Source organism: Eubalaena glacialis, chromosome 17 (genome assembly GCF_028564815.1).
Source record: "Eubalaena glacialis isolate mEubGla1 chromosome 17, mEubGla1.1.hap2.+ XY, whole genome shotgun sequence".
Lineage (NCBI taxonomy): Eukaryota > Metazoa > Chordata > Mammalia > Artiodactyla > Balaenidae > Eubalaena > Eubalaena glacialis.
In genome coordinates, this window is record NC_083732.1 from 84932663 (window position 1) to 84949189 (window position 16527).

The following is a 16527-nucleotide window of genomic DNA, read 5'->3' on the forward strand; positions in this document are numbered from 1 at the left end:
CCCAAGCCGTCTCATCATCAGTCACCAGTTATTCTGAATACGGACAAACTCACTTCCTGCAGCTGAATAAATCCCTGTCCCCACGGGGATTTCGGGGGGCTCCATCTGGAACTAAGGCAGGTAACAGGGAAGAGAACTTCTCTTGGTGTCCTCTCCCTGAGTCACTGGACAGTCACCTGGGGCCACTCCTGCCTCAGTCCTCACAGTAAGAAAAACTCCACCTGGAAGGTGTAGAGAACCTTCCAGGGTGCCAAGCAGTGGGGATTCGCCACCACCACCTACGTGGTCTTCCAGGCAGCCTCCGGACAGGGCTGTAATTCTCCCCGTGTAATGAATGAAAAAAACAGAAACTTGGCCATGCTCCTACACAAATTAGACTGTAGAACACCCCAGAAGATGGAGTTTTTAAATTACAAGTCAGAGAGCTGAGAAGGGGGGAAGAAGGCATTTGCACCACGGGCTGGCATCCTGGGCTCCTGTCCCAGCTGCAGCCTGACCTGCTGGGTGAGCTGAATCCCAACCACCCCCCTGCCTGGGGAGCTCCCCTCGTGCCCTGTACTGTAAACTGAAGTGAGCAGGGTTGGCAAGACCAGGATTTTCAAGCTGCCCTTCCGCGCCTGAGAGGCATCTTTGGGGGACAGGCTGGGGCGAGGCCTTGCTTGGGGTCAGTGCAGCTCTTCCGCTTTGAACTTAGTGCAGGGCCTACACACACGAGGCTGGGGTCGGTGACCTGGATCCCGCTCAGGAAAAGCACGAGAACGAGATCGGATTTCTGCTAAGACCCTTCCCTGCTCCATCGTCTCATGACAACAGATCAGCCAAGGAGACAACACAGGACAAGAACCAGGGGGCAGAGGGCACTTCGCCAGGGGTAAAAGGCAGGTCCTGAAGGATGCAAGGGGGCGGGCATGGGGCCGCCTTGGACCTGAGGACCGTATGCCCGTGCTCCTGACCCAGCACCCACTCCCGGGAGGCCAAGCTGTGTCCGCACATGTCAGATGGCCCTGCAGGCTGTCACGTCCCAAGGCCAGTGCCCTGTGGGGATGCGGAGCTGGCAGATCTGGACTCCACACTGCTTCCTCCTGCCTCTGACTCTGCGTGACCATGAGGAAGTCTCCTGACCTCTCTGGGTCTTAGTTTTTCTATTTGTATGACTGGGGTAAAAGATGGTTCGTCCCACCCTGACTTGACCCTGAGTCAGTGAGAGCAGGTGAGGGGTACACAGCGGTGCCGTGATGGATCCATGAGGCTACAGAACACTGGAGATGGAGAAATAATCTGGGGAGACTCTGAAACGCCACTTGAGTCCACGTAAGGCCAGATCCAACCCGCGCATCATTGAGGTCAACAGACAAATCGTGACGGATTCAGCAGAGCCTCCTTATCTGTCATATGGCATGGGCACCAACCCTTTTAGCCGGAAGCCCAGACCCGGGGCCTCCTCGGGACCCCAAGGAGAACTCATGCAGCCCGTGGTGCTGGAAGGTGAGGCATCACCAGCAGATTCCTAGAATTCGCCGTGACTCTCTCCACAGTGGCACCAGCCCCCCAGTCCAGTTCCTGGGCATCTCTTGGTCCTTCAGTGACGCACGTCCTCTACACCTCCTCCTCCCACAGGCCCAGGCCCCACAGGACACCCACACTCACATCTTTTCCTGGTGACCCTTCCCGGCCAGGGGGCCCCATGGCCCCAGGCTCTCCCTAGAAGGGGAAGCAGAAACAAAATAGCTGCCGTTAGGGAGAGAGATGCAGAACGCCTGCTGTCCCAGCCGCAGTGGTCTCGGAGCATCTGGGAGGGGGAGAGGAGGACGGCCCACCCGAAAGCACCCTACTGAGTCCCGGCCCCAAGCGGGGTCTGCAGTGTCCCCAAGGCCAGCTTCGAGTCCTGGGCCTGCTCTGCCACTCTGAGCTGCAGGGAAGCACCTCCTGACAGATCGGGCAAACCGCTGGGGATTCTGTCTCCTCACCTGCGGACCCACCGGACCCTCTCTGCACCTCAGCTTTCTCCTTGCTGTACAGAGCAGTGGGGTTAACTGGTGGCCCCCTGAGGGTCCTTCTGTTTGGGGCACTTGGAAGAGATGGGGGAAGGTAAAGGATAGGAAGACAGGGCCCAGGGTCTTCCATCTGGGCTAAGCCGAAGCTTTCCACATGTTAGCTCTGGGACCTCGGGAAAACCACCCACATCCTCTGGGCCTCAGTTCCCTCCTCTGGAAAGTAGACCTAACGACAGCACTCGCCTCCCCGGACCCAGGACAGCACAGTCTGTGGGCGGCACAGCCGGCAGTGACCACACCTGACTTCAGGCTGTCTTGGTCAAACTGGTTGTACATCAGCGTCTGGCCCCCAGAAGAAATGTCTAGAAACACCTGACCGAGGAGGGATGATGCTTCCAATGCTGTCACTGTCCTCTCTCAGGTGACACGGCACTGCCCTGCCTGCAGGGCCCGGGAGCCCTCCACCTAGAAGTGCCAGCTCAGCTGCACGGGGACGACCTGATGGCGACATGTCCACTTACCCGGGGGCCAGGGTGGCCAGAGTCGCCTGTGTGTCCCTTGAAGCCCTAGAAGAAAGAGAATGAAGTTATCCCACCAAAAGGAGCAGGCTGGTAACGCAGGGCAGGGCAGACTCCAGGGAGACGGTCCAGCACACCCTGACCCCTCTCTCTGTCTCACCCGATGATAGGTCCTGGGGCCCTATCCTGCTGCACGTCCCGCCCCACCTGTGGCTCCTGCGGCCGGCCTCACGTGTTCACTGCTGTTCCCTCCTGCTGGTGCGCACTTGCCCGTCGGATAAATCCCTCCCCGTTACAGGCCTTGCTCTCGGCCAGCCTCCCATCCCAACTCCAGCATCTCACCCGCCCCTCCCACTGTCACCATCTACCGCCTTCCGGGCACCTTCCTCTCTGTGCGTCACCGCCTCACGTCATCGCTGCCAGAGCACTGCTCTGAGTGTCCTGCTCGACTGAGTCCCCAGCCAGTGGCTGACACAGAGCGATGCCCTTGTACGAGGGCTGATGCCTGTGCACAGAGGTCAAGGTCAGAGGGTCTGGGGAGCACCTGGGATGGGGCCTTGAATTTAATTTCACTTGTCAACACAAGCCCCACCGACAGGGGCTGCACAGCACAGGAAATCGTGCCCATCTCCGAGCAGTGAGGCGGCGGCCTCACAGTGAGCGGTGAGGTCCTGTCCCAGCCTCTCACTCGCTGTAAGGAAGGAACGAGGCGGGGAGAGAGGAGCAGGAATGCAGCAGGGGAAAGAGAGGAAAACCCCATCTGCAGAGCCCCTACTGCGTATGTGCTGCAGCCATGGGACACGCTCCCATTTCAGTGCAATGAAGTCCTGTAAGATGGGATTTATTTTCCCCACTTTATAGAAAAGCAGCTCAGGCCGATCTATCACACAGAGAGTAAGCGGTAGAGCCATGATTCAAACTGCATGATTCAAAGCCTCTCCAGTGCCACACTCAACTCTGGGAGGCAGCAGTGTGTGGCCAAATAGGGCCCTCTGCGGCCAAGGCCAAATGCCTCCCAGCTGACGCCACCAGGCCCTTCTCAGACCTTATCTCCTGAGTTTATCTCCTGGTTTCAAAAAGCAAGTGAAGATGCTACTGGGGAGAAGACAGCCCTCTGGCCTGGCCATCTGATGAGAGCTATGGCCTAGCAGCCCCACTGCTGTGTAGTTGTGCTTGGTACCCTGGCAACGCTTTCTCTTTCCTGTTCCTCACCACTTGGGGGATAAGAATGGGTGGCCTTAGGAGGGAGGCTCTGAAGGTCACTTCCCAGGCCGCAGGGTGGTGCAACAGAAAGGGAAGCTCTCAGAGCCTGGGAGGAGCGGGGACGGCAGGAGGAGGAGGAGATGAAGTCGCCTAGATCTGACTCCAGATTGAACCACTGTGACCTCGGAAAAGTCAACTTACCCCTTGGAGTCCTAACATCACCATCTATGAAATGATGATAATAAAAACACCCACCTGGCAGAGCTTTGCAGGATTAATCTATGGAAAGGGGCTTTCCATGTTATTAAGTATGATGGAGCAGGGCTGACTTTGGGGTCAGGCCTGGAACTGAACCATGGCTCCCCACTTTCTAGCTGTGGGTCTTGGGTGCTTTACTTCTCTTCACTGGGAGTCAGTTTCCACATCTGTAAAGTGAGGGTAGAACCCGCTTCTGCAGAGTTGCCGTAAGGATTGAAAAAGAGATAAACAGTGCTCTCCACTGTTCAAAATAGGCCAGTTCCCTTTCCCTGGGGAGGGACAGGGCCTCCTGGGGCCCAGCATCTTCCCCAAATCCAGCCAGCGCAGAGGCAGGGACCCTGGTTGCTCTCCTCCCAAATAATCATGGACAAAAGCACCAGCTAAGGGAGCCACACACAATGTCCCAGACACTTGGCTGGGAATTTTACATGTTTTATCTTCTCCTTTAGTACTCACAACCACCCTATAGAAGTGGGAGCTATTCTGATGCCCATTTCATAAAAGAAGAAACAGAGGTTCAGAACGGTCCCCTGACCCAGGTCACAAAGTTAATAAATGACAAAGTGAAAGCTGAGCCCAGGTCTGTCTTATTTCCAAGCTCACGCCGTGCCAGCCAGAGGAGGTGGTGTTCTTTCAACTGCCTGGGTCTCTAACCTCTGTCCCTGCACTGAAGGAGGATTCCTTACAACTCTCTGTTGAGAGGTGGCTCTTGCCCCAGCACACTTCCCAGCAAATGGATCTCCGTGGCTGAAAAAAGAAAAAAAAAAAAAAAAAACCCTCCCTCCAATAAACCAGAAACGACCTTAAAAAACAAATCACTAATTCTGTGTTTTAATCCCTGTAAGAGGTGGTAGTCCCCATCCTTAGGTTTCTTCTCCTGATGCAAGCAGGTGAAAAGCAAGGAGAGCTGGGAAAAAGGAAAGTATTTTTTGTGTTTTATTTCCTCCTTATTGAATACTAGCCAGGTGAGTTATTGATTTTTTTTTTTTAACAGAAAAACACATTAAGGAAATAGAACTAGCATTTTGATCTCCTACTTCTTGCCAGATAATTGGATTTTAAGATTTTCATTGAACATCATATTCGTTTCCAAAGAAAATTTAAGGAATTTTGTAAACAATTTTGAAATTATAAAGGAGTAAAGCATTTAGCGAAAAAAACCCAACAACCCCAAAATACATAGAGTTCATTTTTATAGGTAGGAGAGAGTGAAGACATGCACTGAAGGCTCTGTCAAGCACGAGCCTTTTCAACAGGCTGTGGAGAAGCTTTAAAACACTGACGATCAAGGCAACCTCTTAGGCCCTATTTTGGGATTCCTCTAATTACCATCTAAAAGCTAAAAAGTAGGAAGTCTCTTCTTTTTCTCATGGAGTTTATAAAGTTATGAAGTCTCTTCTCTCTCTTGTGGGCTTGCTTATCTTCTTTCATAGATCGCTCTAAGTCCAACTCCTTTACTTGCAAGGTATGTTTCTTTCCTGTTCTGCTCTGTTGTGGATCTTTTATGCATATATACAAATAACAGTATACCCCTCCCTACCTCGACATCCCTTCAACATATCCACTGCTAACTGCTCATGCAATCTAAGCCATTGGCATTGGGCTGGCCATCCTGACATTAAAATGGGATCCAAGTTGTTGAGTCTTGTTTTAGACCCCTGTAGAAAACCATGGGGCTTAAAATGAAATGATGATGTGGGTTACATGTGTATATCTATTTGTCCAAATGATACAGTTAAGATTTTTTGATGTATGTAAATTTTATATCAAAAAACTTGAAAAGTATTGAGTAGGGGATAGGAAATGAGTAGAGGTAGACATGAAGCAGAATAATGATGATTGAAGCTGAGTGACTGGCACATGGGAGTTCATTTCACTATTCTGTTTACTTTGTGTATGTTTGAAATTTTATATAATAAAAAGATGAAATGGTGGTTCTTAAAAAAAAAAAAGAAAAGGTGTCTGTATATATGTATAATAAATAGCTCGACAGCTAGATACAGATTTAGATATATAAATGATAGATGTAGATTTAGATATATAAATGTTGGGTTTCGTACATAGAAAAAAAGACTAAAAAAGCATACTAGAACGTTAACAGAGCTTTACTTCTGTGTTGTAGAATTATAAGTAACTCTATTTTCTTCTCTATAACATTACTTTTCTTATTCTTTCTCTTTTATTACCATCATCATTTGTTATTGTTATACAATGAGAATGAGTTACTGTTATAACTGGGGAAAAACCCTTTAGCTGTGAAAAGGGTTCAGAATGAAAATTGAGACTCATTTTTAGGTTCTATCATCCAGAGGAAGTCCATTAAAATTATAATAAATAGGATAAGAACAAAGAAAACTTACAACAACAAGTAACAATGGGTGCAAGTTTGAAAATAAATTTTACAGCAATGGCATGTGAAAGGCCTGGATTTACTGCACAGAAGTACCAAGGTCTTGGAAGAGAGGTACTTCTGGAATCCATGGCCAGGCAGTCTCAGAGGACCCTACCCACGGTGTCACAGCCAAGTGACTGATGGCTTTATTCTACTGTGGACAACACACACACACACACACACACACACATACACACACACACTCAGCACTTACAGGGGGACCGCGGGCACCCTCCGGTCCTGGCAGACCTGGCTCTCCTGTTTTGCCCTGAGAATAAAGAATAAAAGAAGAACTTGAGGACAACATTTGCAGGATCTTCCTATTCTCAGCTGCCGGAGCTTCATAGCATCATATTTCCACCAGCCAGTCTCTGCTCCCTGCCAACCCTACCCTCTGGTACTGTGGTCCATTTTAGTCCGTAGAAATCTGCACAGTGTAGCCCTGCCTATTATGTTCTTGGCTTTCCTGGGACGGTGCTGGTTACACAGGTTTCATCTTTGAAACACCCGTTCACAGTGCCCCTTCTCATCCTTGGAAGTGTTCTGGTCTGGATGAGAAATTATGTAGACGCCCAAGTTAGAAACTGCTTTATACCTACTCACAAAACCACCCCGAGGCAGCTAGTAACGATTGCATGGTACAAATGGGGACCTGAGGCTCAAAGAAGTTATGGTTTCATTGAGTTAACAAACAGCCAAGCCAGACTGGACCCCAGCAACACCCGAAAGGAGGCTCTCCTCAGCCTGGCAGCAGTGCCTGCTGACAGGGGGCCTGCAGTTTACTGCTGAAGTCCAGATAAAGTGGTGAGAGGTGAGGGAGGGTTAGGGTGAGCCGGGAGAGTGGGTGAAGGGGCACGTGTGCTTGATGTGGAGATGGGCAGCATGCTGGCCCTGCCTCCATGGTAACAGGAGGGCCTACTCCCCCAAGTCCCCCTTCATTTTCACAGCTTATAAACCTGGAGGGCCAGAAGGGGTCCATGGCGGGGCATGGGAGAGGGAGAAGAGCACCCGTGGATTCAGAGTGAAAATTACAGGGGAAGGAGGATGGGGCACCAAGCTCTGATTGCCCAGTTTGTTTCTTCTTCTGTCCCAGCTCGTCTAAGTCTAGCCGTGTGACCTTGGGGGTCATTACCCTTCCCTGGATCTGTTTCTCAGTTGTAAATTCAGGACAGCCTCCCAGACGTAGGTCTTTGTGAGCGAGCCTGGCTCCTGCCCCACAGTCAAGTGGGGCAGCCATCACTGGCCCAAGCTGCCAGCAGGCAAAGGGTAACCACCAGCCACTGCTGAGGGTTGTCCACGCGCCAGGCACAATGCCAGCGCTTCACACAACAGTGTCGAGTCCTCACTATAACCCATGAGGGAGGCACTTTGGTTCTGCCCCAGGCAAAACTCCAAGGCACAGAGAGGTTAAGCGACCTGCTCAAGGTCACACAGCTGGGGTTCTAATGCAGGCGTTTTGGCTCCAGAGCCTCTGTACTTCACCCTACACTGTAACTAACACTCCAATGCCTCCTATTAAAAATGACGAAACGGGCAACTCTAAAAGCTGCATATCTACCCATCTATCTGTGTATCTATCCACACATCCGTCATCTGTCTGTCTACTGTCTGTCCATCCATGTCCCCAATGTATAGGGACTTAAAGGAATAAGTCAAAGTAGAAATTAACCACCCACTGCCAGTAGCCAGTGCTGCTGTTTCCCAGCCACCCCCGCTGGCTCCCCGGGAGGGCTCCTGTCACTCTGTTGATCAGCCCCCACTCAGGCAGAAGGCCGTGCCCAGAACAGCCTTTGGGGCACTTGACTCCGAGGTGTTGAAGGCCCGAGTGTGTGGGAGTTCACGCCCCAACAAGCAACCCCCAGGCAGAAAGGCTGAAGTTGATGCAGAATAAGAATACCCCAGCCTCCTGCTCCCCGGCACGGGTGGGACCGGGGAGGCCACGTGTGCTCCTCACACATTCTCAGCTGGTCTCCGGGGGAGTGGACCCGAGGTGCCCACTGGACCGTCTGCCCACTGGCCTGCCAGCAGCTTTCCTTCTTTCCTCGTTCCATTTCCTCACTCTGTCCGTGCTCCTGGGATCTCCTCCAAATACCCTACCCGCCCCCCATCCTGGTCTCCAGGTCTGCTCTCTGGGGACCTCTGGTGCCCCCATTCCTCTGCCAATCTCCTCCCAAGCAGCTCAGAGTGATAAAGGTCAGGATGGCCACAGGCTGAGACCCCGGAACGAACTGACAGGTGAGCTCTGGACCACGTGCTGGGGAGAGCTGCCGAGCCCCCTGTGCTTCCAGCAGAACCGGCCTTGCCTTCCATGCACTGACTTAGCCACTGCTTACCCAGGGCAGACCTGGCCTTCCATACGTCCACACCCAGCGCCTGGCACAGGCCTATCTGGAAAAGGCATTCCACAAACAGACTGAGTGAAGACCAAGGGCCTCGGTTATCCTGTACTGTCAGTGACAGCCTCTCAGGATAATACACTTTCTGCAAAAAAGCTGATTGCCTGCTCTGCGTTGACTGAGCTCTGGGGTCAGCCTTCAGGGTGCGGGTCCCGGATGCTTCATTTACCAGCGGTGTGACCTCGGCCAGCCTATCTAACCTCTCTGTGCCTTAGTTTCCTCATCTGGGCCAATAATGATACCCACACCCCACAGAGGTTTCCTGGGGCTTACACTGGAAAATGTAATGAGGCGCTCAGTACCCCCTCGGTGTGCACACGGCAGCTGTCAGCCACGGTGGCGACACCTGTCCTTCTCGCTCCCTTGCCACGTCCTCAGCCTGGCTAACCGCCGCTTGCCCACCAGGGCTGCGCTGCCGGACATCAGCCTTCAGCAGCTTAGATGAGTTGTTTACTTTGCTCGCTGCCCTAAGCTCTTACTTTCCCCTCAGCAGTGAGTCCTGGTCTCAGCATCCGGCAAGCAGTGAAAAGTGATAAAGAAGGTACTTCTGGCAGGTTGCGTAAGACGCGGAATGAGTCCTAACAGTTGCGGCCGCACAAATTAAATGGAGCACAAGCCTTGCTCTGGAGACGGTTATGTAACTCCACTTACTGGTTCTCAAGGCTCTGAGGTTCTAACCTCACCAGGAGTTAAAACTAGAGCAGTTGGAAAAGTAACTTACTAAATTAATTAACAGTTAGAGAAGCCTGATGCATTTAACCAATTTCTCACCGCATCTGATTCTCCAGCAACTCCAGCAAGTTGCTACTATTATTCTCATTCTATTTGAAATGAAACTGAAGCCGGGAGATGCTCTTTGACTCAAGCCAGGTCGCAAAGCCTGTAGGGAGTGAAGCCAGCATCTGAAGCCAGTTTCTTCTTCTGGTTGTGGTTGTAATTTTGGCATAAAATATTTTAATTTAATTTTATCAGTAAGCACTGCACACACGGCTCCAAAAATTAAAAAGATAATAAAATAACATACTACGGACCAAAAATTGACGTCCCATCCCTCTGTCCCTTCTACTCAGAATCACCCGTCCTCACTTCCCTCCATGGATGGAAACTACTTCTCTTGGTGTTTCTGGAGTCTCCCAGAGTCCCTTTATGTAAATGCTAGATAAATATACACAGACCCATTTTCATACAAAATAGGGCAGGCTAAACACACTGCTCTGCGCCCTTGCTTTTTTACTCAACAATGTATCTTGGAGAAGTCCCATGTCAGTATCTAGAAAACATCCGCAGTCTTCTGCACAGCTGCTTGGTATTTACTGGGTGCACCCCATCCCCATCATTAACTGTCTCCTGCTGGTGGGCGTCGGGAGAACCAGGTCTCTAAGCCCCAGGGGCCACCTGCCATCTTCCCCTGGGTGTTGAGGCTGTGGAAGGGCTTTGTGAAGATAAAACTGCTGCTAGGAAATGAAGCTTCAGCATCATCCCTGAGCCCAGATCCACACTCAAGAGGGGCTGACCGTCCTAAGGAAGGACAACTCTGAGGTCATGGAGGCGGGTCTGAAGAAATCACTGCACACTTCCAGCCAATAGCTGCTGGGGCCACAGAGACGGACGTCCTCAGCAGCACACAGCCCATCTCACTGTGTGGCCCGGCAGCTGACATTAAAGATAAAGGAAAAAAAAAAACTCTATGCCAATGTCGAAGAAAGGGCAAACTCACATCCCCTAGAGAAGGCAGGTGAAGCTCAGGTTTTCAGGGGTTTAACAGGCTTTTCGGATGTCAGGTTTCTACTCCAGCCAATGCTCACCTGCCCAGTTCCCTTCCACATCAATAGGATGGAGGCTGCAGAGGCAGTTAAAAAAAAAAAAAAAAAAAAAAGGCAGAAAGGGAGGGACAGGAGCCCCAGGATAGAGTTCACTCCCCGAGACTCAGTTTCCTCAGCTGTAAAATGGGGACAGTGGTGTTTACCTTGCAGGGGTCTCAGGAGAAGTAAATGAAGAAATGCACAACAAATAACTCTCACTGTGCCCGGTTCATAGTAGCTCTGGACACAGAGTAGTTGCTTCTGAGAAATGGCTGATCTGGCGTGTAAGTGATAAGAACCTTAGAGTCCCTTACCGGCTCTCCAGGGGGCCCTGGTTTTCCATCTCTGCCTTCTTTGCCTTCTTCTCCCTGCAACGTAAACTCAAATTGGTTATCTGTATGAAGATGCTAAGAGGGAGGAAAGGACAGACGCCTTTTTGCCTGGTGTACAGCTACATTCACACACACCAGGCAGAACTGGCTTCATTTTTCATGGTTTCTCCCCCAACACCACGCTTCTGGCTTGGATCTCTGGTTGGCAGTGCCTGGCACACAGCGCAAAAGCAATAAATTGCATTATTATTGCTATAGATTGAAAGAAGCCCCTACTGGACATTTTCATGAAGTCAAACTTCGGACAATATGGGCTCATCTCTGGGCCTCCTGGGTTGACCATGGCGAGGGGGAGGCGAGGAGGCGGCTTCTGAGGAAGGTGACAAGGACCCCGAGGGGCCTGCAGCGGAGCACCTAGCTCCTGCAACACAAGCGGGCGAGGTGAACGACAGCCAGGGCCATGTCCGGGCTACAGGAAGGCCACGAACACGTCACGTTTCTTTCCATGAAATCAAGCTACAATCCCCCACCTGCTCCCCACCTCCTACTAGCCCACCTCCTGCTCTCAGTGAGACACTATAAGCCTCATGTTTCATCTAAGAGACCATTCTTCTTCAGGAATCTCTGCAGATCAGGACAATGATTACAGCATCACACAGACTTAGGTTCCAATCCTGGGTCACCTGGGATCAGGACAATGATTACAGCATCACATAGACTTAGGTTCCAATCCTGGGTCACCTGGGCTGGGCGGGTTCTGGGGAAAGAAAGCAACCGGCAGCAAGGCAGAGGGGAACCTGAGTCACACCGGGCAAGGTTTGAATCCCACTTGCACCAACTATGCCTATGATCTTGGGTGAGTTATTGACATTCTCAGCTCGCAGCGGCCCCTCTCCTAAACACAGATGACAAAACCTGTCTGGCAGAGTCACGAGGGGGCTCAGAATCAACGCCACCACCTGCAACGTTTAGCAAACCAGGCATCGGTAAACGGCGCCAGCAGTGTGGCTGCTCCCGCTGCGGCCGACACGCACGAGATGGTGCATCGTTCCTCATCAGTGCCTTTACCGTCAGTGCCCGGGCGCTGGCAGGAAGCACTGAGGACAGTAATCTAAGTTTACTGACCATCCGGGCCGCTAGCCGATGCTCCACGTGCGCCCGTAACTCGTTAAGACCCTGCTCCTGGCATAACCATGGTAACGCCAGGTACGCCAGCTTGGCTGACTCGGAGGCCCCGCAGTACTGATCCTCTTTTCAATTAAGAGTTTAACTCCAGAAACCGTTTCTCCCATGCACGGAGCAGCGGGGGGAGGGTCAAGAGACCCACGCACAGAAGAGAAAGCCAACGTACCCAGGTGAGACATGCACAGAAAGGAGAGCAGCCGAGGCCGGAGGCTGGCAGGAGACCCCAGGGGACGCCTGGGGCAGACACCTGGTTCCGGGAAGCAGCAGGAGCGCCACTTCAGACAACGCCGGAGAGGGCTGAGTGTGGCCTATTGAATCACCTGAGAAGGAAATGTGGCTTCCAAGAGAGAAAGACCGCTCTTGCTGACTGCATTGCTGAGCAATCCGTGAGCTTCTCAGAGCCTCACTTCTTCACCTTTAATAAGTTAAAGGGATGTTGACACTTACACTGCAGGCGGAGGAGCTGTAAGGCATATATGAAGGGTCTTTCTTGCAGTGCACGGCACAGAGCTGGCCCTTAATCACGGGAAGTTTTATAATTTTATTTCATGGAAGTCGAATGTCGGTGCTCAAAGAGTGTTAGTGAAATGTTACACTGTATCCCTCACAGCCCCTACCGGACATGGAAGCCACTTCACATTTTAACGTGTCTTACAGTCGGTCAGTGTAAGTAAACAGACCCATGTCTTTTTGCAGGTTGCTCCTTCTACCTGAAATACCTTCTTTGTGACCCCACTCAACTTCCTCTGCCTGGATAACTTGACCTTGAATACTCATCTATGAGTGTCACCTACCCCAGGCACCCTTCCAGGCCTGGCTTTCCCATTTATCTATCACACTATGCATCACGCTCTGTGTCAATGGTTTCTCCCTTTTTTTGTTTGGCTTCTCCATGAGACCCTTCCCCTGCCAAAAAAAAACCACTCCGCGCTGGTTGGGTACATCCGGTTCCTCAAATGCCGGCATACATAGGTCAGAAGCGTGCTGTTCATTCATGGATCACTCATCCCTCCTGCCCTGCACTCAGCCCAGATTTAGGAAACACCGACTTGCCTCTGTGATGGGGGAGGGGGTGGGTGGAGGTGGACAGAAAACCAACAGGTATTTATGATTGTAAATCCCAAGTGCTGCAAGGGGTTATGAAGGAAGTGCTCTTAGAGCACAGCTCTGATTCCCACCTAACCCCACTGCGGAGGTTCAAGGACGTCTCCCTGGAGAAGATGATGTCTAGCCGAGACCTCGGGATGAACAGAGGAGTGGGGTATGGTGAGGATTATGCATATTAACACGTGGAAAGCTCTCTGCACTGAGCCCGCCCTGCGGTTAGCACAATGTGCATGAAAGCTGTGATGATTCCTATTGCCCGGGCAGAGGGAGAGGAAGAGTTTTCTACATAGGGATGACGTGGAGGAAGGCAAAGCTGTTTAGAGTGGCTGGGAGGAAGCGGTGTGCAGCAAGACTGGAGTGTACAGGGACAGGGCTGAGACAGAGACAGAGAGGAAAACAGGGTGAGTTCACGAGGTGCCAGGGAGGTCGATGCCTCGGCTTTCCTCTGAGGATAAGAGGGAGCAGGGGTTTGCACTGGAGGGAAAGAAGGAAGGAAAGAGGGAAGGTGGGAGAGAGGAGGGATACTACTAAGAAAATCGCATACTCGTATCTCAGGTCATTTCTCTCTTCTCCAGTACCCTAGGACTTTGATCATAAGGGTCTGGCAGAAAATTCAAACTGGAATTTTCTCTCCTTAGCTTTATTATTCCTGGAATTAAATCAAGTATTTCCTAGCTGCTATGACACACTAGGCTACAGCGTTGCAGTTTATACCAACCGGGGTTTCACATCCCAGCCTGTCTTTTAAGATCTGTGCGCCCTGGACAGGTTACTTAACCTCCGGGGTTGGGTGGTTGCAGTGACGGCTACTGGTGATGCCCCAGAAATGCCTGCTCGACCCACAGTAGCACTTATCAGACACTCAAGGAGGAAGGGCTCTAGGAAAACAATTCACACATCCACATACTTATTTAAGTAATATTTGCCGTGTGCCCACCACGTGTGGGGAACAAAAGCCTGGTCCCATAGAACCCACAACCCGGAACATAACCCCATGATTACCAGGCACTCTTCTGTTAGGTCCCCAGATCCAGCACCCAGTAGGTGCCTAATCAGTGCGTGCTGAATGAGCAAATCAATTAGTGAATAATGGTGGAGGTGGTCACTAATCAAACCATTACGCAAATAAACATGTGACTACCAGCTGAGACAGGCACTTAGGAAGAAAAGAAAAAGAGACTAAGAGAGCCTATCCTAGCCTGGGGGGCAGAGGAAACTTCTAGGAAGTGATGCCTGGGATGAGCTGGAAAAGATCAAAGGCATCAAATAGTGAAAGAGTGACAAGAGGGCATTCTGGGTGGACAGAAAGGCATGTGCAAAAGCCCTGTGGCCTAGAGAGGAAAGGGTGCAGAGTGTTCCAGAAACCAAAAGGAAGCCAGTATGGTTGGAACAAAAGGATGCCCCGTGGAGGGCAGGGGTGGGGCTGTGTCCAGGAGACGTCCCAGCTACAGGCACACGCCAGACGAGGAGCCACACAAGGATTTATTCTCAATGAAGAAGGCAGCACATGGCCTCTCTGGACCAGCCTTATTACTAACATACTGGAGAGTCTGACCCTATTGAGAAGTATATTAAATTAAAAAGTCTGGAACAACATTTGTGGAAAGTAATTTTGCAGTATGTATCAAGAACCTTAGATATTATTGTGCTCTGACCAGTAGACTCCACTTTTGGGCACCATCCTATAGAAATAAAATAATCATCTAATGTAAAACAGTAATCTAATGTAAAATAATAACCTAATGTAAAATAATCTATTGTAGATTTTTAAAATAGTTATAAGACTTATGAGGCAATAGAAGAATAATCATATATATTATGGTACATTTATTGGGTAGAATGTATGTAAAATTTATGAGCATTTAATACCAGTGTGGAAAATAGAAAATGTTTATATTATCACAATTATCACAGTTATGTATGTATGTGTCTGCTGATTGATGTGTGTGTGGAGAGAGAGAGAGATGAAAATTTTATTTACATAAGTAAACAACAACAAATACATAAAGGAAGAATGAGACTAAAATTGGCTTTGGTTAGTATTATTTTTCTTCTAATTTTCTATAATGCCGAAAATTTCCCTAGTAAACATGCTTTGTGTCAACAATGGTGGAATATAGTTTTCTTTGCTTATTTTTGTAGTAGAGAAACTAGATTTTTAAAAAAATGCCACTTACTGGGATTCCGGGTAATCCAGATGGGCCTTGGGGGCCAGGAGGACCTTCTTTCCCCTAAAAGATCCAAGACACGAAACACCATTAAATTTCTCGGATTGGCTTTTCTGGAGGTAAATGATCTCACCCAGAATTGCCTTCGTGGGTTGGAAGGAGTCTTTAGTGAGGAGCAATGGATGCCTCTGCATCTGCCTCATCCACCTGGTTCCTTTCCAGGTGCTGCTTCCCTGCAGGGCAGGGAGGGGCCCTGGACAGAGCACAATCATGCAGGTTGGTGTGCAGACCGGAACTCATTTTGGCCTTATTACATAGACTCGGGGAATTAGTGCTTGGAAGGCGTACTGGGAAGAAGTTTAGGGGTCCACAAGACCTGGGTCCAGATCCAACTCTGCACTTTGTCCCCAGACCGCCTCACAGCACAGACCATAGCACCCGCAGGGCTTCTGCATACAGCACTCAAGACAAGTAAAGAACTGACCAGCTGACCAGGGGCACAGTAACAGATGGTTTTGTTACTGCCACCGTCTTATCCAGAGGTCCCCCAACTCTTTACCATCAGTGCTTGCTTTTAGTATCCCTTTCCCCCATGAAACAGACCTTGAAAGATTGTGTTTACCAAGGTGCATTAATACTTCCTTTCTCATTTTACTCAGCAAAAATACACATCACTGTCAACTAGAGTTTCTAAATCAGATGAGGTAATCAGTGTTATCATTTTTATTCTAATGTGCATATTTATATCATCCTGCATCTCTACCATGAGTAGTTTGAAAGTCCTGATAACTTTATAATTTCCTGCTAGTGTTTCCTTTGCAATAAAACACTGATGTCTGGCTTTACACTCTGATCCACATTCCACAAAAAATGAAATATTCTTAAAGGTTGTGATGTTATCCCCTTGGAAGAAAAGCAAAAGCAAAAATATTTTGATATTTATTTCAGATTCATAGAGATTTAATATACTGTCATGTAAAGTGTTCAATGAGGGGACCAAAGCACACTTTCTTTAGTAAGTACTAGTTAAACTCAATAAAAACTCAATAACTGACTTTCATTTCCAAATCTGAAGAAAATGAAAGATACCAGTGTCACATCATTAAGATACTGAGGGACTTCCCTGGTGATGCAGTGGTTAAGAATCTGCCTGCCAATGCAGGGGACACAGG

General features: G+C 49.9%; 1 protein-coding gene across 1 annotated transcript in view; it reads right to left on the reverse strand.

Moving 5' to 3' along the window:
* COL22A1 (collagen type XXII alpha 1 chain) overlaps positions 1 to 16527 on the reverse strand; it is a 247984-nt gene that overhangs the window by 19660 nt on the left and 211797 nt on the right. Inside the window, exons 49-53 of the mRNA XM_061171582.1 lie at positions 15365 to 15418; positions 10878 to 10931; positions 6580 to 6633; positions 2516 to 2560; positions 1648 to 1701 (exon numbers count right to left, since the gene is read on the reverse strand). Coding sequence (XP_061027565.1) covers positions 1648 to 1701; positions 2516 to 2560; positions 6580 to 6633; positions 10878 to 10931; positions 15365 to 15418 — 261 coding nt within the window. The remainder of the gene's footprint in view (positions 1 to 1647; positions 1702 to 2515; positions 2561 to 6579; positions 6634 to 10877; positions 10932 to 15364; positions 15419 to 16527) is intronic.